General features: G+C 26.7%; 1 protein-coding gene across 1 annotated transcript in view; it reads right to left on the bottom strand.

Annotated features, from left to right (window-relative positions):
- The window catches only part of LOC113372189 (ras-related and estrogen-regulated growth inhibitor-like protein), a 39,281-nt gene that overhangs the window by 9,077 nt on the left and 2,667 nt on the right, over positions 1-27,537 (bottom strand). The window contains exons 2-3 of the mRNA XM_026612511.1: positions 12,288-12,478; positions 6,108-6,263 (exon numbers count right to left, since the gene is read on the bottom strand). Of these exons, the coding sequence (XP_026468296.1) occupies positions 6,108-6,263; positions 12,288-12,478 (347 nt within the window). The remainder of the gene's footprint in view (positions 1-6,107; positions 6,264-12,287; positions 12,479-27,537) is intronic.

The following is a 27,537-nucleotide window of genomic DNA, read 5'->3' as shown; positions in this document are numbered from 1 at the left end:
ACTCGTGTTGTATATTATTAAGATATTTAATAATTTTTTACATTTCTTGAAAAACTCGTATTTAAATTAATTGATTGTTCGAGTTTGGCAACAATACTTCTTCGAGAAACTTTACAATATAAATTATCTATCTAGTTTACAATTTGTACTACAAAAGCATATTGCATTGTGCTCATAATTTATATTATTAGCATCCAAGCATAAATTTAAATCATAAACTTCTCTAGACTTTATAATGATATGAAAGCATTCTCTTGCATAAATCTATTCTCATAAAGTCAAAACTTTATTATTATCATAAATCTATTTATAGAGAAGAAACTGATACTGCAATAAATTGCATTAGAGAAATCTACACTTAAATCGTAGACAATATTGGATTACTTGTTATTTATTTTCTACGACTATATTACATAAGTCGATAGTAATTTGAAGGAGTGAAATTACGTAACTTTGTCGTAAAATTATGCACATACGTATTTTCAATGCCAAGGTGTCGCATAATAGGTTTACATAACTTGAATGTCGATAGTGTTTTAAGAAATTTAATTAGAAAATAGAAATAGTTACGGGATTGTTACGTATTCGTAATTTTCTTACAATTTGTGCTTCAAATCGTGGGCATTCTAAATAAATATTTATAAATTTTTTTTTTGCATATATTAAATATTATATAAACTCAGAGAATTTTAGAAGCCCACTTTGGTATCGATTGCAAAATTTAATTACATTTTTTTTTCTACAAAAGGCAGTATCTATATTGCATTTTCCTGATTGGTGGAGCAACTCTGATATCAATTTTCTAACAATTTCATTTCAAATCTATTATCCCCACGTGTATTATTCTAATTGCATCCTACATAGATGCATTTCTATCAATTTGTACCTACATTAGCAAAATTTCATTTCCAATCCTGGTCTAATTCAATTGAATTGGTGTTGTCTGACGACAAATGATCACTTCATTGACTAAACAATTATACAGTTCGAAATTACGTAGTTGGGTTACGTATTACAATTTGCCAAGGAATTTCTATTTGCTATAAATAAAATTTGTATTTATTTATTTGCTTGCAAGGTCTACTTTACTGATGAGCTGATTCTTGAAGTTATGCAAGAAAAGAAATTTAAATTAAAAATGATAAAGAAGAGTATTATTAAATTTGTTCGAAAGACTTGATGTCAGGTTATATACAACTGCATCATCTATCTAAAATAATAATTAATTTGAAACTAGTTCAGTACAAATTTTCCAATGTTTAACCATACGAACAAAAGAATCGATAAATTAAATCTGTTTTACTCTTCATAAATCTTGCCTAATTTATTATCATTTTTTTAATTTCCTATTAAATACAGGAACTTAAGAATTGTTTTCAGACTTCGTGCCAATACACAAATAGTAATTTCGTAAACTAATATACATACCAAATGTACACATCGTTTTCTAATAAATTTAATTCATTTATTTATTTACCAAATAGTCAAAACAAAAAGCATTTAACTCGGTTTACATAAACCCTAAATATTAATTGTTTGTGTAATGAATACTAATAATTAAACTCTGAATGATAGAACAAGTGCAAAATCTGCTTTAATCTGGATTACATTTTTTTAATTTCTAGTTCTATTTTAAAACTCGTTTTTAAATTAGTGCAAAGTAATTGGAAACATTTTCAATTATTGGACCATTCTAAATAATTAAAACTTTTAGTGACGTTCTACATAAAACCTAAGCAAACTATAATGATTTTCCAGTTTGCAAATGTTATTTCAGTTTCAAATGTGAAACTTCTACAACAACTCGGTAATTAAAAGTTTTAATCATCATACTTTTTTTAAGCAATTCACATATAGAAATCTGACATTTCAAATGTGGAAATTAATTTAGTTACTGAGCAACATATATTTTAATGATAATGAAATTTGTTGCAAATTTTTAATTACTGTCCTGAAATTTTATTTAATTGTAAGTCTAGATGATCACTGCTACTGTACTTTTTTGAGCAACTCACATATAGAAATCTGATATTTGAAATGTGGAAATTAATTTAGTTACTGAGCAACATATATTTTAATGATAATAGGCAGCCTGCCTATTTTAATGATAATAAAATTTGTTGCAAATTTTTAATTATTGTTCTGAAATTTTATTTAATTATAAGTCTAGTTGATCACTGCTAGAAACTTGTGAATAATTTAAATATTATATAACTAATTTTTCATATAATAAAATTTTATTGGCTTCAGGTAAATGAAATACTATTGATTTCGTTTAATAGATTTGTATTAATTTTGTATTTGTAATAAATTTGTATTTACGTATACTATATTATGCTATATATTGTAATATGAAATTATCAATTTCATTCATATATGCACTTTTCACAATTTTCACCAAAAGCTATAAAATATCACAATCCTATTTGATTTTCCTCTCTATTTGATCGTGACTAATATATTTTGTGCTGTCCTAACAAAACTGTTAATTCATTAAACCGAAATGCAAAGTCTGTGACTATTTTCTGGCATTGGACAAAAAGGATAATAAATGATTTTATTTCAACGCCTAATGCCAATAAAAATAAATTCTGCGGTATAAAAACGGTGGCAAATGTTTAGACGGTTTATCACCGGCTCTGTGGTCGATCAAAAGCATGTAATTGCATTTAGGAAAATTTTTTTGGTAGTATCATTTAGATGTAAATATAATGGAAAACTGAACCAAGATACTAAAAAAAATTAAATATAGTGAAACCGATCTTACGCAATTTTTTCATAATTATTCAAACAATGAACATAAGCGAACATATGTGTAAATGAACATATGAACATATATGTAAATATAGAATTTTTTGTTTTTCCTTAGTTTATTTTAAACTGATGCATTTTTCTAACCGTACTTTGTACAATTTTTGGTTTAAAAATTGTAATTTATTTTTTCTAAATAATAAAATTTTATGTAGAGCTTTTTTCTGCTGAACGTTGAGATACATTTTGCACTCGAAACTTTAATAAATTTATATTTTATTTTGACGTATTGCCTGTTAATTAATGAAATGATATATATATATATATAAATATATATATATATATATATATATATATATAATAATTTTGAAGTTAATTTCTACATCGCGTCAACTATAATTATATTCCCCAATAAAATTTCTAGATTTTGTTTGATTCATATATTCGCACAAAAAGCTTGCCTATTAAAAAGTTTTAATTGCTAACTAGTTTTAAAAAAAGACTGTAATAAAATTTGAACATATGTTGTATATATTTAAATTTATGTTGAGCGAATTAGAATTGCTGAACTGTATTAATAGCATGTGGATATAAAAATCCTCCTAAAAATTAATTAAACTTTTTATCCTAATTATAAATATTTAATTAATTATATTTATTAGGAACATATGTATTTTCTGAAAAATGATCAAAAAATAAATTATAAGAGATAAAAATGATAATAAATAATTGGCCCAAATACAGGGTAAGTTGTAACTCCGCATTTTTCTGGAAAATAATTTATTGCGAAATGATGAACAATAATTACGGAATTATTTTTATTTTATTTATTAGAGCAATAGTATAGATTTTATTTATATTTATTTCGTACAAATATAGTGTTTGGATCTTAAGATATATTAATTAAAATAAAACGGTGGCAAAAAGCTCTTAATGCCCCTACCTACTATTTTCACAATATAGGTCTCCTAATATCTTTGAATATAGACAATGTATATATAACATAAGAATATTAATTTTTTTCAACCTTTGATAATACTTATATCAAAATAAATAATACAACTATTTATTTCAATAATCTCAAACTTCAATTTCAAATATTAAACGGAACAGTATTGTTAGATCATGAATATGTATACAATTTTGCAATGTAGTTTATTTGCACACGTGTCAGGGTTTAAATTTGCATAAAATAGATTGCATTGCGTATAAATGAAAAATGCAAAAAATAAAATAGAAAAATGTTTTACTGTTTATTTATTTTATTTTCCGAAGGAGATGGGTGATTAGTGCTGAAAATTGCATGAGTGTATTGATGATACTTTTCATGTGCATTGTAGTAGTTCAATTTAATTGAAAATCAATCTAGATCGCTTTTGTATCATCTATCTTACTAAAATGTTAGTTGAAATTACTAGGTGTGTGTTAATTTTAATGGTTGAGGCCATCAGACTGGAAATTCGCATACTCTAGACGTCGGTCGGCCTGGCACGTGTTTCAGTTCACCAGAGAGAAAACTACATAGAAATTCGAATTCTATACGATCTCTACATTTTGTATCTGTATTTATTTTTACTTTATGGCTCCTTTGTATTCCTATTGTTGCATTGCGTTCTATGTTGACCTATATAGGAGAGGAAATTCGAACAATGCAAATTTGAATTTAGAGTGACAATTGGTTGGAAGGATCTGCTAAAGTTTAAAGAGCGTAGGAAGGATAAATAGAATCAACTAGCAAAAATTTCGCAGGACTTTCTTTTATAAACTTTGCTTTTAACGTCATTTTTTTCTACATTGCACATAACCTTTGCATTATTAAAACTCTGGATTTTTTTCAAAAATTGTATGCTTGAAGCAAGAAAATACAAACAACTAGTTGCATTTATTATTGTTGCATTTATTTATTGTTTTGTTTATATTGGCTTGAAATTATAAATTAAGATAAATATTTTTTTTATTAATAATTAATGATAATTGTCTTTTTTTAAAACACTTAGAAAATTAAAATTACCTCTAAATTCATTACAATTTTCAAAAGCTATATGTTTTCATCCCGTTGTGACCTTTGATGTAATTTTAATTCAAATCGAATTTGCACTCTATTTTAAAATCAAAGCGTATTTTTATTATTTTGTAAAAAATAACAATAATTCTGAAGAATTTTCCTTCTCAAAAGTTTACAGATTTTTCTGAAACCTGTGATACTTTTTGTGGATAATGTATACAATTAATGTATATAATTTTGTGTATATATGTAGACATATATGATAAAATAAAAAATATGATAAAAATGCCCTTCTTGAAAAACGACTTTTGGCATAGTTTTGGTTCGAGGCAAATTTGCTCTATTTTTCATAATCAAGGCGCATTTTTTGTCTTTTATATTTACTATCTATTAGTTAAAATATTCATCCATTTTAATCAAAACCGAATTATAAATATATAAATATAACCAAGTTACTAAAACACTTCTGGATATTTCTTTTTAACACAATGCTTTTGTTATAAATCGATCATCAACATTTTATTTTTTATTCCAAAAATCTTGTCATTTTTTGGAAAATTTTTGCTAGATGTAGATATGATAAGAGTCGTTATATTAAATTTTGAAAAAAATATAATAGTCTTGAATTTATCAAAATAGATAAATTCTTATAGTACGCTCTATTGCAATTTTCGAGAAATTTTTATCAGATTTGCACAATTTGTTGTATATTCAAAGAACGGTTTCTTTCCTTTGCATCTACAAGTTTATCAGAATTGAACAAGTCAAAATATTTATAGATCTTAATCAAAACCGAACGCAATTTCATTGAAATTAAAATATCAACATTACTTTGAGTTTTGCCACATGTAAATAGTATGATACTAAGTATCGATTTATTTTCAAATATTTATTTATGAAAATTCGATAAAGGAAAATAATTTATTCCTATTAACTCTGACCAAATTGATTCTGGGGAATAATTGAGGCGTCGATTTTCTTTGTTTTAAGATACATCACCTGGAAGTGATCTTCGTTATACATACACACTCACACATATATATATATACATATATATATATATATATATATGCATATATAAGATTCAAATTTTTTTGTTCGTCGTTGAAACATATTCTTGAATGTTAATTTGCAGCCAATCGTCGAAATAAAAGAATAATAAATAATGAGTAACTATTTATACGTTTTGACACGGTATGTGTGTCATCATTCAACATTTTTTTTACCAGAAATATATTTTACCGTATTTTTTTTTAAATTAGAAAATTGCTGAATGACACATACCGTGTCGAAACGTAATATTAATTAGCTTATTATTATATTGACATATTTATATCTATTTATCAATTACCTCGCGTAAGTGCTCCAAATCGGCTTTATTGGCAACCAGGGCCGCACTAGGTGCTCCTTGTAATTCTTTTAGTCTTGTAAGAGCATGTGCTGCATATTGGAGGCTTTTGGCATCGGTTATTGAATATACTACCAAACAGGCGTCAGCCCATTGAACCTGAAATAACAGAAATTTATTTACCTGTCCAATATGAAAACGTCCTTTGTCAATTACTTACATAATTAACAAAATCGTGAAACTATTTTAGAAATAAAAAATCAAATTTTATTTGATGGTTGATCTTGATCCGTCACGACATCCAATTTGTATTTACAAAAAACCTACTTGTTAACAAGCAAGTCCTTCACGAAATAGCTGAGTAATTACCAAAAAGTCAAACCGGTCCTTGGCTAAATACCTTAGTAATTATTAACAAAATTTCAAAATTATCTCAAATGTACAATAATCAAATCCTGATAGATGTGTGATATTTGGCCAGAAGCCACGAACTTGACGAGAAACGATTCTGGGCTAAGATTCCATCGGTTTGAAGAATCCTTGCCCAATCTAAAAAATCTTTGTTTTGACAATTGTTTATACTCATTCGTCTTATTAAATCTGGAGCACTATAGAAAAACGATAACCGATACGATTTTGTGACAGATGCGCTTTTTCTTGGTATGTGGCCGAAAATTAATAGCCGGCGATAATCGAAATCATGTTGTAATCTATGTCACGGGCCGGAGGTTTTCTAAAAGTTTTTTTTTTTGAATCTATTGCATGGTGAAAATATTTTAAATACCTACAACGGACGAGGAAGTTGTTTTGTTGGAGTGAGAATTATGAAATGGGAAATATTTGTTCCATTAATTATAGAAACTTAGATTGATTGTTAGTTGGGAATGATCAGAGAAGTGATTATTAATCAACGTATATTTTGAATGCTTTGATATTATTTTGTTGCATTCATTATTAGGTCGTTTGCTGCGATTCAAAGAGGAAGATTTTGAAGTAAAACATTAATTAAAACATAGCGCTATTCTTAATGATTTTGAATATTTTACCTATTGCTATAGATAAATAAGAAAGAAAATTAGAGGTGTATGGCATCATGCCTTAAGGCAAAACGCTGGAACTTTTGAATTTTTTTTCCAAAAGCAATTATTTTGTCAATACAAGCAGAACGTTTTTTGAATCATTCAAATCGAACGCTTAATTCTCTCAAAAACTGCCATTTTATGCAAATTTAGCTCAGTATCTCCGAAACGGCTAGACCTACCCTTGCTAAAAACTAATCACCACTTCTCCCCGTGATTAAGAATTGAATGATTTTTAGATCATTCAAATCGGATGCTCCGTTCTCTCAAAAACTCAATTTCTATTTTCTGCACTCTTTGCTCTTTATCTCCGTAACTGCTGGACCTGCCTTTGCCAAAAACTAATCAGCACATCTCCTTATCAATAGGAATCGAATGTTTTTTGAACCATTCAAATCGGTTGATCCGTGCGCTTGAAAACGTAGACGAAAAATTGTATCCATACATACCTACACACACACATCCATTTTTTCTGAGGTATGCTAAAATGTTCAGAAACCTCCAAAACGTGAAGAAATGTAAAAATTTTCAATTTCGATTTTTAGACGATTACACTAACTTTTCCTACGGGAAGTTAAAAATATTACACCCATCAAATAATGACAGATTTTTTAAATCTGAATACTTAAGTATATACCATATTATCAGAATTATAGAAATGAACTTTTAAATCAAACTTATGTACTAAAAGCTGATTAATTCAAGCTCATTAAATTAAGTTTAATAAGGCATAGTTGAAATAGTTCATTAATATAGAAGTTTTTTTACATAAGAGTCTTCCATTAATCACGTGATCGTATTTTAGGGATTTTTGGAACCCTTTTTTCTCTTTGTTGATTTGTGGCTATATTAAAATTATCTTATTAACGCCCAGCCAAAATTGGTTGTATTTTTAGTACCTAGAAAAGTCTAAAAATTTTCGTTTTTTTTTTTGAAAATTTTTGGAGTTTTTGAAAATCAGATAAAAAATAAATACACGCCATATCCCCCCTTCCCAGCGTAATATTATGTGATTTTTTGTCAAACCGGTCTCTACCCCATTAATGAGGCTGTCTCCATGATCATCCATTAATTTACGTGGACTTATTTTTTCTCTGTATTTGAAAAAAATTCAAAATTAAAAAAAAAATTAAATCACGATATTTCTAGGTACAAAAATACAAGCTATGTTGGGTGGTAAGAGGCAATTTTAAATATTACCACGTATTACCAAACGGCCCAAAAATCCTTAAAAAATCGATCACGTGATTATGTAAAAAAACTTTTTTACTAAGCAGCTAAATTGTCAACTATCCATTAACAGAAATTTTAGTCAGCAAACAAAAAATTTACATTTGTTTATTATATTATTACTTTCTACTCCAATAACATTTCATCATCAGTCGAAATCTCAAAGTCCTTGAACATTAACCCATTCATTCATTGAGAATAATTTTCCGAGTGGATGTGTTTACAAAAGGATTATTTCCACAAATTGCTTTTGAAATTGCTCCCCAATTCGAATTCATGTCATTCGAACCATAACCTTCGCAACAAAGTCGCAGTTCTAAACATATTTTGAACTGAACGTGAAATCTCATATTTTGCATATTTCAAGATAACTAGGGCAACATCATAAATTCTGTTTTCGAATTCGCACTCAGCATATGTACATTATTGGAATCAATGGGAATAGATTGTATCATGGTAATAAGGAAAAATGGGGTAATAAGGGATGGTCGGAATAAAGGAGCCAGCACTCACAAAAATAATAACGCAGTGCCTTTGTATTTTAAAAACCGGTTTTTTGTCGAAAATTATGGGATTCGAAAACCGGTTTTTTAGTGAAAAAAGTCGGGTTTCACTGTAGAAATGGAAAATGACAAATACATCCAAATAAAGATAGATGAAAGCGTTTTAATTCTTGAAATCATATCGGTTCAATAGCATTTAATATCTTATCAGTCTGCAATGGTTCCCAGAAAAGTTTTGTATATATTAATTTAGATTTGTATATCAGTGTTTATATTAATTTCAATCAGTGTGACTTTTTCTTGAAGTAGTCACTTCCTCTACTCAAACTTGAAAAAAAGGGTTTTAAACCCTAGAAGTCACAAATTAAAGAACAAAAAACTTAGAATTATTATATCAGACTTTAAAAATAATTAAGCATAATTTGGTCGCAAGTATGAGAGTATTTTCTATTTCAGAAAATTTTGTGAGTAAACAATAAAGGGCACGTCTAAGTAGCAATTTGATAGACGTACTCAGTTTTTTTAAATCATATTCTAAAATTATTTAATTGAAATTGCTCGAAACAGACAATACGCGAGTTCAGCTTAATTGTTTTTAAAACTAAAATTGATATTAACAAGTATGTATCAACATGTATCTAATATTTTTTTTATTTTTTTTTAATTCAATGAATGTTTTTTATTTAAAAATGTATTATTTTTAATAATTCGAAAACTTTTCTTTCACTATCACAAAAATATTTTCATTCTTATATGTGAAAATGATGCATGAATAACGAATAATTATTTTCAAAGTTATTTAATTAACATAAACTATTATTTTTTAGTTCTACGAATTAAAATTAAAATAATTTTGTTTATTATCTATAAAATTGAACAATAAATAAATTTAGTCAAATACTGCTCTAAATTACACTAAATTTGCGGATAAATTACAAGATATCCGAGCAAAAATTTATTTTCTATATAAAATTCGAAAACCGGTTAAAACCGTTTCTTTAGTAAAATTAAAATTCGAAAACCGGTTTTTTGAAATGTCGGTTTTTGTATAAACCCTACTTTGTATCTTATTTTGCAATGTCATATTAAAGTGTTTTGGTACATGATTTATTTTATGTAATTCAGTTTGCATTCTTAAAACTTTCACCGATGTGAATGCTATAGAATTAATTTTTATTATGATACAGAATGACATGAATGCTATAGCATTCAAGTTTTCAAGTCAATTATTTTGAAATTAATTTATATAACCGTATGTTTTTGTAGTTATTATACTTGCCAAAAAAGTGACTTACTGATTCGTATTATCTTTTTTCCGGTTGTTACAAATTAACTTATTGTTAGGCAAGCACATTGCGTAAAATAGTGATGTAATCTTTGACGTGGATGCTATAGCATTAATCGTACATTACGATTACAATACTATCAGACTATCAATAAAACAGAGTTTAATAAAATTTTGGATATCACAACCAAGTAAAAATAAAATAATACTCAATTTTTGTATCTTGCTGAAACTTTTACTCTTTGCAAACGTGTGAATGTAATTAGTACAATATTTTCTAATATTTTTGTATACTTATATAGAATTGCGATATTTTTGTATTTTTTTTTAAATAGTTTTTATCGATTATTCTGAATTTATATGTTACCCCGGTCTCCCCTATTCGGACGTGTCATGACTTCAGTTATCAGGTCATAATATCAGACATAACTGACGTGAAGGACACATCTTGATGTATGTTTCGCATTTAATTTATCAAATAAACTTGCAGAATATATCGTTAGCCAAATTGCTGCCAACGTATTATTGCTTGGAAGCTTTTATAGACGAACCTCTCAGAGAAAAATTTAGAATAAAATCGTAAAATTGTTAGTAACTTATATATAAAATTACACACAAACTTGCAAAGACTTGCTTATTTATTTTTAAAAATAAATTTGACGGTGGCGATTTTTTGTAACTTAGCAAAATTAGTACTAGAAGTACTTATGAAGTATGAGCTTTGAAAACAGTTATATAAGCTTGGACTATAATTTATCAAAATATTCTGGTAAAAATACATAAAAAAATTGAAACTAAGTAATTCATGCTATAGAATAACTCATAGCTCATAGCTATAGCTATTTTTTAAATTTTCTAACATATGTTTTAAATATATTTAATTAAACACATACATTTATCAAATTTCCCATCTAATTTTTCAACAAAAATTCTCATAAACTTAGTATACTCTCGCCATGCATAGACTTCATCTAGACCAATATATATATATATATATTTATAAGAATAAACTATTGATATATAAATATATATATATATATATATATATATATATATATAGCAAGATTTTCTTAATTTTCTTCATAAACTTTGTTATATAATATTTATCATAAACAATTTTATTTTTAATCAATCTTTTCTGAAATAGTTCATTAAATTCTGCGACACGATCTTAGTTTATTATTGCGGCATGTGCGGCTACAAAAGTAGTTTTATCGACAAACAATTTTTATCACCGATTTATTTATTATATTATAAATGAAACATTGACTTATATTCGTTATAAAATTTATATTTTATATTTTAAAGACAACCTATTACATTTTACTTATTATTATTTGGATTACCGAACGTATCAATCACTATTAAAATATATTAAGATTTGTGTAGGAATTTAAATTTGATTTTATCAAAAATATTATATAGCTTAAATTAAAATTTAATTTGATGTTTTTTTTTTAATTTTTGAATTTTATTATAAGAGTCTGAGATGCCTTTGTAAAATATAATATTTCTGGTAAATACATACAAAAAATCTGTTCACACACACACACACACACATACTCTTTTGGTCTCATTCGATTCAGAATGGCTTAAAATGTCGAGAAAACCTAAAATCAGCGAATCGGATTTTTTTTACGAAAACGTAAACTTTTCCTTCGGGAAGTTAATAAAGTAACAAATACTAATCAAGATATGAAATACCAATGTGGAATAATAATACGTTTTAGTACGATAAAACAAATAAATTTTTTGATAAAAATTGATTTGGTGCTGAATTGATATTGTATTTATACATATTATAAAAACGTTGGAAAATGTATATTTACCACAAAACTAATTTTACGCTTCCATTCGGAAATTTAATTCAGTGCAACCGAAATATGGAACAATCTTAGAGAATTTTTTTTGCTTAATTTTATAAATGGTCAATTTGAACATGGACCACAAGATTCAATATAAAATTAAAAACTTTTTCATTTAATGCGAAATTTTTGAGACAATCCCTAATAACGTTTATTTAATCAATTTAATTTTTTATACAATTAAATTATACACAAATAATTACTAATTTGTCTATTATTACCTGATCGGCCGGGAAAGGAAATCCATCTTCGGGAACTGAACAACTGACATCAACAATTTCGACATCTAGGGCCAATTCTGATCGATGTAATCCTGCAGGATCGACTATTGTTACAGTTTGTCTATACAGGAGATCTGTTCTTGAACGATATTCCCCTATAAAACGTCTTGTTAAGTAACGGACTGTTAAAGCTGAAAATTGAAAAAAAAAAATGGGTTAGGTCGTTATCCATATTTAAAAAAAATATTTTAGGGGTCTAAATTTATAAAATTGTTTATTTATTAATGTGACAATTTTCTTTGAAGACAGAAATATTGTTAAGACGTAAAAATAAACAAATAATAAAAATTTTAGTTCGTTATCAACCTTCCAAACATCAGGTTGCTATATTACCTAATTTTGTAAAATTCCAACGCAAAATGACGCTTTAATTTTTTTTTATAATTTCTAGTGAGAAAAATTTGTGTATGCTCTCAGTATGTTAAAAAATATTACATTGTAATTAACTGATTGACGAAATCAGGTAATTTCAATTCAGTTCAATGTTCAAAATGTAACACAGTACCTCCATTGGCTAACGATTTATGTGGATTTGTGAATCTAAAATATACAAGACACTAAAAAAACTTAAAAAAAAACAATTGAATAGTGAAATTTGAACCAAGTAAGTATTTCATAATTTCAAATTATATTTATGACCGATAATTAAACAAATATAATGATATCTAACAATAAGATATATATCTTGGATGGATGGATTATGCTATATTATTATCATTTTTGACACGACTTTCACTACAATTTGATTACTAAAACTGTGTATGTGATTTTGTATTCAATTATTTGCGTTACATATCTAAATATAACTATAAAGTTCATCAAATTTATATATCATAAAGTCGACATCGCCTTATGTCCTTAAGACGTATTTTGATTAATTTCATGAAAATAGTCATACAGACGGCGGCTCCATTAATTTTAATCAAATAAAGACTACAAATATGCTTCAACAACTATTGTAATACATATATATTTCATTTATAAATTCCATTACATTTTTAGATTTTGTTTTAAAACTGCAGCAGTACAACCGCAAGTTATACAATTCTGCGGCTTCTATTGTCATACAGAAAATGTTTTTAAAGCGTTTTGTTTTTCGAGACAAAAATGGATATTTTTATTTCAAATGAGTGTATTTATAGCAAACGGTTTTATAAATAACTTTTATGGACACTGTCAACAATATAATATATTTAATCGAATGGTTTTTAAATCTGGTTGTGAAAGGTTTATAGTACGAGAAAACAGTTGAAAAGAAAATCAAATTTAAAATTTAAATTGTAATATCTAAAGTTTATATATATATATATATATATATATATATATATATATTACTATAATTATATAATTAGATATAATTTTAGATATTAATAGAAATTCTCTAGTAATATTTAAATATCTTCTATTTCTGATCGAATAATATTTAGACAGCAAATAATCAGAACTCAAAACGTTATATTTTCACAAGCCTTTGGTTGAGATCAAAGCATATCTTTAAGTTTGTGTTAAGTACAGGTATTTATTTTACGAATTATTACATCACAGTGATGAAATAAGAAGTACACAGTAAAAAAATGATTTTTATAAAAATACAAAAAAAAAAACAGGAAGGAATAACTGTGGCGTAATGCATTTAAATTAACTTCGGGACTTTTAAAACGTGAAATATAATTTGTTGTTTTATCTTAATGTGTTTTTCTTCAAGAAGGTTATGAGAAAATCCTTCGACCGACCTTCCTTGCCAATAACGACCTTAACAGGATATTCGTAATTGAGTGATATATTCCGTTGAAATGACGACTTTGATACATATATGATATTATATTCATTCCTTTAATGATACAGTTTGATTGCAAGATGTAATTTTATCAAATATACAAGTATGGTGAAATTTTTGATACGCAATGACCTGCTTTTGATACACAATTTGTATATATCGTTAGATTTTTGTGGATCATTCTGGGAATGAAAATGACTTGTTTTTGTACAAATTTTTCATTAAATTTTTATTAAAATTTTATTAAATTTTAATTTTTTTTCGCCAAGGTTGTGAGAAAATCCTTCGACCGACCTTCCTTGCCAATAACGACCTTAACAGGATATTCGTAATTGAATGATATATTCCGTTGAAATGACGACTTTAATACATATATGATATTATATTATATATTCATTCCTTTAATGATACATTTTGATTACAAGATGTAATTTCATCGAATATACAAGTATGGTGAAATTTTTGATACACAATTTCTATATATCGTTAGATTTTTGTGGGTTATTCTGGGAATGAATTTGACTTGCTTTTTTAACAAAATTTGATTAAAATCATGCAATATTATATAACGATGAGTTATATATGTATTTAAATATTTTAAGTAATGTGTCATCGACATTAAATTTATTTCAATCCAAAAAGTCTCACATAAAAAATGCAAAATAAATATATTATCTCCGGCGGTCTGCTGTTAATTCCATCTGTTCGAAAAAGCGTTTCATGGCTTTGTGATGTTTACATGAAAGTTTATGTATCGATGCTAATTATGCTGATTTTTTCGGCATCATCTATCTTTATTTCGTTTCCCAGCGCGAAATACATAATTAAATTTGCAAAAACAACAAATCAGGCGAGATCTTTTGAGACGCAGTTTTTATTTACGTTTTTTTCTCTGATACGCAATGAAAAGATAATAATTTTATATACGATGCGGAGGCAATCTGGATAATTATATGTAAAAAATCTTACATATTTGTTCCAAAGATTGTCATGTTACTTGAGAAATAAATCCAATTATTTATATGGCATTTATGAAAAATAAGTCTTATGACTTTTTGGCTTTTCAGCCAAAAATAGTAGAATTACGAGTATATCCTCTTTATTATCGATTAATAAATTACACAGTGCGACATTTCCGTAAAAAAAGGTCAATGTCAAACCCATCATAGTTTTCCTGTGAGATGTTTCCTGCAATTTAATTAAATTGTCAGTATTTAGAAGGAAGTCTATCTGAATTCTGCGTAAACCATAATTAAATTATACAAATGAAGTGTATGAAGCATATAACATTTTGTATGCGATATGAGTTCGTGGTATTTTAATCAAGCCTATTAATCGGCAAACTGGGGAACAAAATTTATACTGACAAATGTATCGGCGTCTCCACCGGCAATGGTAATATATACATATAATACACACACACACACACACAGATATATATATAAATATACATGTTCGCGCCAATCAAAGCATGCGGCTATATTGAGATAGAAAACAAAAAATCATCAATCGATTTATTATAAAACTAAAATCAAATCATTCAACACGCAATAAAAACGTATTAAAATTATTATAAATACGATGTAATTTATGTAATTAACGTAAAATAAATATTACTAGTTACAAAATTAAAGTATTTACAATCGGTCCTTCGAAAAGCAAATTCAATTCAATCAAGCAACATCCTAAAAAACAATATATATATATACTAGCTGACCCGGCGAACGTTGCTTTGCCATCAAAAATATTTTGCCGCTTTGCAGAAGTTCTTATACTATACATGATATATTAATAATAATGTTATATTTTTATTACACAAATTTCTTTACATTTCGATAGCTAATTCTAACGCATCATAGTGTTTTGTTTATTTTAATTTTATTTATGTCAAATAGTGAAATTTTTTTTAAACAATGAATATTGTTTATTGTTGAAATAAATTATTTTTTAGTCTGAATCAACGCTGTACCATTATCTAAATATATAATTTTTTTAATCAGATTTTTTACTTTTGCTTTTTTTAATTTAATTTAAAAATATTAAATGTCGATTTCATACGCACTAAATTTTTAAATGCCAAAATATTTCTTTCTTGGTCAGAATTTAATATAATATGATATAATTTATATCTATAATTTGTTTGGCAATATTTATATAACATAACTTGGAATAATTAATGTATTTGTTACTTATTGAAGTTGTTAAAAAATCATTTTTTTTGAACTGTCAAAATTTTGTTTATGATTAATGTTAAATTCAATATGTCGCTTTTTTATTGTGATCTATAATGTTTTAATCACTTATCATATAAATTCTCGACTATAAATTGATATTCATACTATCTCTGAAACTAACATGGATAAAGTTTTGAGAAATCCGAATCCAAATATATTAAATGTTTGATTTTTTGCACTTTTATTAATTTTTTATCAATTTTTGTACTGTAAAATAATGGATGCTTATTTATCAAAATTGTAATATTTAGAATATATTTATAAATGGATATACTATCTATTTTTGCATAGCAATTATTTTTTTTAATTTGAAATCAAGTGAAACAAATATATTTATTTGATATTTTTCCATAAATATACGATATATGACATTGTTTTCAATTATTTTTAATTTATTTTGAATTAGAAAATGTCAAAAAATATACTTAAAATATGCATTAAATATTGTCTATAAATAATATGTCATTTTATAAGTATTATTTATTACTTTGGTGCTTGATATGGATATGAATTTGTAATAAAATATATTCTTTCTGACAAATAGTTAAAAACTTGTTATAATTTTCAAAATTATTTGGCATTTTATACTTTAAAAAATTAATTTACTCGCATCATGGATAAGTCTAAATCAACGCAGTATCATTATCTAAATATACAATTTTTTATATAAATATCAGATTTTTTATATTTGCATTTAATTTAAATAGTGAATGTCAATTTCATATATCCAATATGCACTAAATTTATAAATGTCAAAATATTTCCTTTTTGGTCGATAATGATAGTATTTATTTTACAATAATGTTATATATATATATTAGGTTGTCAAATATCTCCCTTCCGCTTTTTTGCTCTTGGTTCATAATACAAAAAGGCGGAAGGGAGATATTTGACAACCTTATACACACATATATATATATATATATATATATATATATATATATATATATAATTCATTTTTCATTTATTACGTTCAATTATTATGTTGTTGTAGAAATTATGTCTCAGATTTTCAAATGCGTTACATTTTCACTGCGATTGCCAATTAATTTTCCGTTCACTGTCTTTGCAACAAATATGTCAACAATATCGTTCAATAACAGGATTTAATTGTGATATATAACGATTTGTTCACAAAGCGTTATTAAATCCTTTGTCCATTGGAAATGACAACAGAAATGTTAAATCTTCTACGACCGCAGATTACGTTTGATATTGAAACGTAATATATTCATTAGTGGTTAAAGATATTTACCAACAAAGGATTAGAATATTACGTGACCTAATTATTTAAAGAGGTAAAATATACGTGGAATTATATCTGATGCGCAATTGCAAATAATAATTTGCATTTATCGTAGTTATAATAAAATTAAATCATTTTCCATTACCGTTTTATTCGCCGTATTAACTTTATAATGAAATACACGTAATATAATTCTTTGCTCTTTGTAACTCAATTTCATCAAGATGGCCGACGTTTTATATAATACATTTTTCTGATATAACATCGCATCAATTAATTTTTACAGACAGGTAGACTCAGCAAAGAAATATTACACAGGCGTTTATAGCATCATGCTCGCTAATATATCACAAAATATGGATAGAGGAGATATTGGGGAAAAATCGTAAAGAAAAATCTCGGATATTGGAAATAAAGTACATAGAAAAATAAATATAAATATAACTACACTATTTGATTTTTAATTACCTTCCCAAAGGAGAAGTTTATGTTTTCATCAAAAAATTAGATTTGCTAATTTTATGTTTTCACGACGTTTCAAGCCATTCTGAATCGAATAACACATTATTCTGCTAATATTTTTATTTAATTTTTGAACAGCAATCAAAATTTAATATTCTTATGAGCTTTTGTACTCGAACACTATTGTGCCTAAACCTATTATTATTTGATAAAATTTTATTTTCAATATTTATATACTAATGATTATATGTTATCTAATTAAATGCAGAAATTTTTGGGAATAATATTTTCTAGTGAAAATGGATATCAGGTTGTTCGTTACTCGAATCTGTTTAATATATGTACAAATTTGGCTTTAAATAATTTTTGCACTGTATAAATACTATTAGGTTTTTTTTAAAATTAAGTTATAAATAGCAAAAAAATTATATTTAATTAAATTAAACAGTGTAGAGCAGTTCACAAAGTTTCAATTTGACTTTGGGCAATTATATTGTGAAAACCAAACCAATTTTATCACAACAAATAACACATATCGAACAAACAACATTCTGACTATGTTCAGCAAAACTTCCAGCTAATTTATCATTTTAGAAATGTGTTTTTTTGCTGTTTTTCAGAAAATTTGTCACCTGGTTCACGAAAATTTACAATCCATAGGCGTCGTAAAATGGGACAATGTTTTAATTTTAATTTAAAAGAGGTTTACGAAATTATAGCTACATTATTCAATCAATGCAAAATATAAATTTCATGAGTACATTTATATAGAGTTGACACTTTATATAAACTTGATCTGGTATTTCGTCAGAAATATTTATTAGCAGAGATGGAACAACTACTTACTTAATTTATCTCTTGTAAAATTGCTTTTTTTAACTTATTTCATTTATTTATTTACTATTTTTCTTGTTTACACTTCTACCAGCGTAAAGATTTATTTAGCCCTTTTTATCCTACTCATGTGTAAGTTTTTATAGAGGTTGTATAAAAAAAAACAGTTGAATCTAACTTAAAATTAACAATACATTTTATAATACAATTAAAATAACGCATACCTGAAATTTGTATTAAGGTGTTGTAAACTAAACAACAGTGCTCACGACCAAAAAAACTAACAACGAAAAAAATACTACTGTTATGGATTTTCAAACATTGCTGTTTATTGCCCGATAGCAACCTCGTAATCAAGGTGATTATCAAGCTGGTTATACATCTTTTGCCCCCTACTTTCAAATATTGTTATTAAAAAAAATCGTAACTTTGTTTATTTTTATGACATCGTGTTTATTTACGTATTCAGTCAAGATAATTTTTTATTATTATTTTATGAATAACAAGTATGTAATTCCATGCTGCCATTCCCTATACGATTTCCTATGGCTGGTTATGGCATTTTTGCCCTCTACTTTCAAATATTGTTGTTAAAAAATCGGAACTCATTTATTTTTAGGATATCGTTTTTGGAATATAGTGTTTATTTACGTATTCAGTCAAGATAATTTTTCATTATTATTTTATGAATACCCATTATGTAATTTCATGCTGCCATTCCCTATACGATTCCCTATGGCTGGTTATACATTTTTTGCCCTCTACTTTCAAATATTGTTGTTAAAAAATTCGTAACTTTATTTAGCTGTTTCTGTATTCAGTTAAAATATTTTTTTATTATTATTTTATGAATATCAAGTATGTAATTCCATGCCACCATTCCCTATACTATTTCCATCAAAGGACGTTTCAAGTTCAAGGCTTACCGCCGCGGTTACTGACCGGTCATATGCGAAAAAGCAAATATGCGAAAATATTACGAAAACATTTTCCCATTTAACTACCTACAGAAATACAAAAAAAAATGAAACAATAGGAAAACCAACACCAGTTCCATGAAAAGCTTTTTCTTGTTGACCGTCACTCAAATGATGAGACAACTGGGTCAAGAGCATTCGGCAAAGCAATCACAGTAAAGAAATCATTAAAAGTTGATGAGTTTTTGTACTGACTTTGTGAAGATTTTATTGTATTTTATTTTATAGGGCGATGGTTAGTTCATGGTTAAGTGGTTTAAATTTGGTAGTCAAGGAGATATATAGATAGTATGGTAACACAACATTTGGTAAAAAACAAATTGCATAAAAATTGTGAAATAGATAGTAAAACTAGTGGGGTGTATAGCATCGTGCCTTAAGGCAAGTTGCTGGAACTTCCCGTACCCTAACGAAATGTTCGAGGAATATTAAATGTTTTCAAATAGATTAATATAAATATTGTAACATTGTCTAATATTTATAAGAATTATATAAACTGAATTGCAAACTTGAAATTATTTAAAAATAAAATCTGAATTATTTTTGATATATAAAAAAACTAAAAAAAAAATGATACATTTTTTTTCCAAAATCAATTATTTTGTTAAAACAAGCTGAAAGTTGTTTCAATCATTTAAATTAGACGCTTAGTTCTCTCAAAAACTGCCATTTTCACATATTCAGCTCCGTATCTTTGAAATGGCTGGGGCTGCCTTTGCCAAAAACTAATAAACACTTCTCCCTATCATTACTAATTGAATGTTTTTTAGATCATTCAAATCCGATGCTCCGTCCTCTCAAAAACTCGATTGCTATTTTCTGCACTCTTTGCTCTTTATCTCCGTAACTGCTCGACCTGCCTTTGCCAAAAACTAATAAGCTCATCTCCCTATCAATAGGAATCGAATGATTTTTGAACCATTCAAATCGGTTGATCCGTGCGCCCGAAAACATGACCGGAAATTTGTATCCATACATACACACACACACATACATCCATTTTTTCTGAGGTATGCCAAAATGTTGAGAAACCTTCCAAACGTCGAGAAATTTAAAAAATTTCAATTTCGATTTTCGGCTCATTACAATAACTTACCCTAGGGGAAGTTAAAAACATAATTCGCCTAAGATTTTAACTAAATTAATGATTATTATTAAATTATTAGTAAGAAAAAGTTAATTTATTTGAGAATTGTAATTGCCAAAAAGCAAGTACTATAGGGTACGCAATTATAAAAATTATATACTGTTATATATTATATAAATTATTGAAGCAATTATATTACTTAGAATTAACAAAGGTGATATTGTTCTTTTACCGTAGATACTATTCTTTCTGAATTTTTTGCAAAAACTACAGCTTCCAATACGTATATATATTATGCTAAGATCATAAATGGATGGACATTAAATAGATTATTAAAAAGTGTAGGATAGGATATTAAATTGTAGACGTGGGTACAGGACAACGTCTGTCGGGTCATCTAGTATATATATATAAATATTTATATGTGTGTATCTGTGTGTGCAATGTACAAGCAAAAATCTTCGATATGGTCTACACGCGCTTGCTCGATTTGGCATGTTTATAAACCAATATTTGAATTATTATATACAGATTCCATACAATGTTGTACCTTCGAAGGTTACCATAAGTAAAACCTCGCCTGGCCCTTGAAATTCTCACCTCCGTCCATCACATAATCGGATCTCATGGTATTATTTAAAAAAATATTTAGCTCCTAAAAAATCTTAAGGCAATCGATAAGGCCATTCGTCAAAATTCGATCTGTTTTATTGTTTTTGTTATTGAGATCTCTATTTCGGTTCGACCTGACCTCATTTGCAATAAATGTAATCGGCTCCAGGAGCCACATGTCCGACAGAGTAATGGCCTGTTATGAGATCCATCGCAAAATGAGGAAAATTTTGGAGGAAAACACTTGCCATTTTTCGGTCAACGAGGTAATAAATTCGCGAGCCACTGACTGAAAAATTGTCGAAGAAATGGGACTCGATTTTGCCCACGAGTAAGAAATAGAAAGAATTGATTTTTTTTCTTGTAAATTTTACTTATCAAAATTTAATGAAAATACAATAAATTTTTTTTATTTATGTACAGTTTTAAATTTACATACTGTTACAAAAATCTTTACATTAAATACCTCAAAAGATTTTCAAAGAGTATATAAAAAATCGATGAATTTTAGAAGATATATTTCTAATTTTAGAAGATATTTCTCAATATCTAAATAAAACGATAATGATAGTTTCATTCAACGATTCATCAATATTGTCAACTATTGATATGCAGTTTGCGACAAATACGTAGTTATTTTAAGAGAAATATTAAATTCTCTGATTAAATTACTAAATATAAATTCTACTACTAAATTAATCTCTAAAATTATATGACGTAAATTTTACATTGCATGTCAATGAAATATTAGAATTTATCCAATGACAAGGTTTGTTCTTGACTGCACGTTTTATTGAAGTAGAAATTCTATTTCTATGTACTAAAATAGTAATATAACATGCACGTTTTGCACATTTTTATTTTAAATATTATGATTTTGTCAGATTTAATAAAGATTTCACTTTGAAGATATATTGGTACGTGAGTGAAGTTCAAACAACGTAAAATGATTAAGTGCTCAATATTTAAGACTCAAAGAAAGCTGTTTTATTACAAACTAAAGTTTGTGCCAAAATTATCTTTAGTGTTTGAATTTTTGACTAATTACTTGCATGCTCATTAATATGAATTAAAGTATTTATAAATAGTACTTTTATTGATTAAAAAATGGTGTGAGCTAAAATATTCTGTTTGGTTTAGTTATACATGTTTTAATATGTTTTCATCAGACCAAATGAAAATAAATTTTTTAATTAAAGGCAGAAGCTCGATTTGATTTACAGTTGCGTATATGCCAAATAAATCTAATATCTCATAAAAATTCATATCTCTCATACATTTTGTAATATTGCAAAATTTATGAATTCAAATAACTCATACATACAAATACAATATTGCAAAATTTATGATCCCAAACATTATTACGAAATGTATATGTAATAGATGAAATTAATTTAATTACTGTAATTATTCATAACATATTCTCTTAAACATTATAATATTCTAAATGTTCCACAAACATTATAGTAGCAATTATCAAAGTTCACACGAACTCACGAACAATATTATTTTAACATTTACCCACGTTTATGGCATATTTACATAAGGTATATGAAATATTATATTTAAAATACATATATTAAAATAATTATAAAATTTAATAAAATTATAATTATATAAATTTTGACCATTCACCCACAAATAAGTAGTGATTCATTACTTTCTAATATAAGTTTTTTTAATCGAAATTATTATTTGAAATGATAGAAAATTATTAAAAATACAAATTTTATGAATTTATATCGAATACTGATGTAGAATATTATACTGGTTATGTATAGATTATTTTTCTCACTTCCCAAAACTATTTCTGTTACCTCATTGATGTCTTCATTTAAGAAAATATTTACCATGCTTCACATTATCATCTGGTTCACATTTACACAAATAAACAAATATTTGTGGTAAGTCTTAATCGAATTAGTAATAGACAAATCTTGGCAAAATTCTCTTAATCAGAACGATTGATAACTGAACGTCTGTATTGCCAAATTGTAAACAAATCAATTTCCTGAATGGAAAATTTTCGAACTATTCATAAAATGGATAGTTTACATGGTACATTTATTAATGAAGATCTTAAAATATTTTAGACATGAGTCATTAATTAATTTTACTCTAAAATAAATAAATATATATATATATATATATTTAGTAGCAGAAACGTGGAAGTAAAATAACAATTATCATAATGAATTGTGTACTAAGATTAGCTTCTGACTAATAATTATCTGTCTGAGTTCTGAGTAATAAAACGAGAGTGTTAATTATTCTAAAATAATAAGAGTTTCTGTACTGGAGGAAATACTTAGTCATTTTACATTTATTAACCCTTATATATATATATATATATATATATATATATATATTATATTTTCTTTACTGGAGGAAATACTTAGTCATTTTACATTTATTATATTATATTTTCATACTAGTTACATTCGTTTTAAATATGTAGTCATAGGAAACCTGGAAATTCAAATATTTATACAAATTCAATTTTATTATCAAACTAGTGGGGTGTATGGCATCGTGCTTTAAGGCAAATTGCTGGAACTTCCCGTACCGTAACGAAAAGTTCGAGGAATATTGAATGTTTTCAAATAGATTATTATAAATATTGTAACATTGTCTAATATTTATAAGAATTATATAAACTGAATTGCAAACTTGAAATTATTTGTTTAAAGTATATTAGATATAGTCAGTATTACAAATAAAATTTGAATTATTTTCGATATACAAAAAAATTTAAAAAAAAAGTTGAAACAAAAAAAAATATTTTTCAAAAATCAAGCAGAAAGTTCTTTGAATCATTTAAATCGGACGCTTAGTTCTCTCAAAAACTGTCATTTTTTGCACATTTAGCTCCGTATCTTCGAAATGGCTGGGCCTGCCTTTGCCAAAAACTAATAAACACTTCTCCCAATCATTACTAATTGAATGTTTTTTAGATCATTCAAATCGGATACTCTCAAAAATACGATTTCTATTTTCTGCACTCTTTGCTCCGTATCTCCGAAACGGCTGGACCTGCCTTTGCCAAAAACTAATCAGCTCTTTTCCCTATCAATACGAATCGGATGTTTTTTGAACCATTCAAATCGGTTGATCCGTGCGCCCTAAAACGTGACTGGAAATTTGTATCCACACATACATACACACACACACACACACACATCCATTTTTTCTGAGGTATGCCAAAACGTTCAGAAACCTTCAAAACGTCGAGAAATGTAAAAATTTTCAATTCCGATTTTCGGCCCATTACAATAACTTACCCTACGGGAAGTTAAATATTTTTTAGCTTTGATACTGAATTGTTATTGAGCTTTTTTTGATACTTTATAACTTCTATATTAATTTTTGACCACACAATAGTTGAAGAAATTTGGCAAAAATGATAATTTTGCATTCAAATATGTTTTCAATGATATTCAAAAACTTGATAAATAATTTATATGGAGAAATTTTCTCAAGACATAAAATTTCATGTTCAAGACCTTTAATTACTGCAAATTTAACGTAATTTACAAACCTAAAACCAGTAGTGATTTACACTAATTAAGTGAAAAAGTCTGTTAATTAAAACCAAATTAAATTACTTTCAATCAATTATCCATCCACTAAGTAAATTCCAATTAAATCTCAAACTGCATTATGTCATCTACATCCAGACAACTGGATGCTTTATTCTGCTTTTTTACATTAATTCTCGTAATTAAAATCTCGTCGCCAGTCTGTTCCAGTATTTACAGCAATCAATTTCTCGACAAAAACCAGACTAGATTACGATGTTTCTCATTATCTTAGTCTCTGTCGTATCCGATTGATTTTGTAATGGACACAAAAGGGATGAAAATGGTTATATAATTTAGAAAACTACGTTAGAAATTGTTAATTGGATAATAAAACTTTGTAAAACTTTTTTTTTCTTATATTGCATTTTTCTTTTTCTTTTTGGGAATCGATTTCTTTTAGTGCAAAATGTATCACAATACGTTTAACATAGAAAATGCAATACCGATGGAAAATTTCAATACCGGTACTTTTATTATCTTAAATAAACGTAAACAAAATTGGAAGTTACTAGTACAAATAAAAAAAAATGTATATACAACTACAACTATATTCAATTAAACAATAAAAACAATAAAATAAACTAATAAGTTATTTTTTTAAATAATTATTTAACCAAATTATATCCAATTTAATTAATTCATTATCACTATCGAGTATAATGAATACTTTCCACCAAAAACAAACTTATGAGTAAGAAAGACCAAACCCATAAAAGGTCATATTACATTATTATAATAAACTGTATTGTCTGTATCCGATGTGTTAAATTAGCATAATCTCCAATAATTTAAAAAAATAATTTTTCTACACTAATTTAAGATCGGATACTTCGTCAAGATAAATAATAAGTTACTATAATTGTTGAGTATTGTTATTTAAAATAATGTGATGCTTCTATAGTATTTCAAACTTCAAAACGTTTTCGAAAAGTAATATTTTATAATTGTAATAAGAAGCAAAAATATGCAGTAATTATCATAATTATTATGTATGAAGATAGAAAAAAATAAAGGTTACGCAGGGGTAATCTGTATGATATAAAATATTTTGGCGCAAATATCACTTAAAAACAGTTACATTTTTACAAAAGATGAAACAAGCAACATTATCTATCAGTCCAATTCTATTTTGTTGTAACACGATATGAAGCCCTTTGGAAAGCAATAAATATTCAGTTTAATGACGAATTGAGATAATATTTGACATTTGTTTATCTTATAGAATCACTTGAAGATATAGCTGTTTATGCGATTGTGAAATTTGAAGATAAATTTGTTCCGAGAAATTTAATCTTTAGGATATTATGTATCAAATAACGCTTATGTAAATATACCGAAAATACCGGTATTTTCGGAATAAATACCGACGAAAAATCGGTCGGTTTACCGGTAATTTGGTATACCGGTATACCAGTATTGCATTCCCTAGTAGAGATAATTTTTGTTGTTTTATTTGGGCATGTAACCTGCCCTGCATAATATTGTCATAACTACTGTCCTGCAGGTCGAGGTTATATACAGAAGTGTGCAGGTGCGTCATTTTTGACTCATTTTAAATTTTACATATCCTAATATATATTTTTTAATTTGCTTCAATTTTATCAATCAAACGATTTTGACGAATTTTAGAACATTGATTTAATTTTTTTGGCGTTTCAGCTGCCCTTGTTTTTCATATGAACAAATTATTTTATTTTATTGAATCAATAAATGTCCATGAATAACTCAATTAAAATTCAATAAATAACTTAATCCATTACCATTTTTAAAAGCTTTTTTAAATTTAAATTAATCGCTGCAATCAGTGTTTATAAACAATTTCCCATCCATGACCTTACACTGGATGTGTCGTTGAATTAATTAAGTTTTATTTTATGCAAAATCGATTCCGGGATACAATTTTCCGGGCAGATGTTCTATCTGAGTACACCCACATGTACATACATATATATTTTGATATATCTAAAATAATATATATATATATATATATATATATATATATATATATATATTAAAACATATCTGCAGGTGGATGATGACGTCATATGGCGTGGGCAAACCAAAATCCGTGACGTCATGAGAACTTTCTCATGAGACGATGAGGTGGATGAAAATGACTTTATGAATATCTTAGAATATAAATTTGTGTATATTTGTTGTACGTAGACGGTTTTTTGTTGCCATGCCGTCGGTTGTTGATTCAATTGTATCTCACATGATGGAATAAATTACTTTTTTGATACTAGTGGGCGAAACTGGGTACGGTTGTGCTAGAGTACCATAGTAATTAGCTAGTCAATTTTTTTCCCAGCTAAGTAGTGAATTATCAAAATTATTGCTAATCAAAAAAAGTGGCACAACCGTACCCCGTTTCCTCTAC

This window comes from Ctenocephalides felis, unplaced genomic scaffold, assembly GCF_003426905.1.
Source record: "Ctenocephalides felis isolate EL2017-DRISC unplaced genomic scaffold, ASM342690v1 CF-g0.4_SCAFFOLD_01604, whole genome shotgun sequence".
NCBI lineage: Eukaryota > Metazoa > Arthropoda > Insecta > Siphonaptera > Pulicidae > Ctenocephalides > Ctenocephalides felis.
This window is presented reverse-complemented; position numbering and strand designations above follow the sequence as displayed.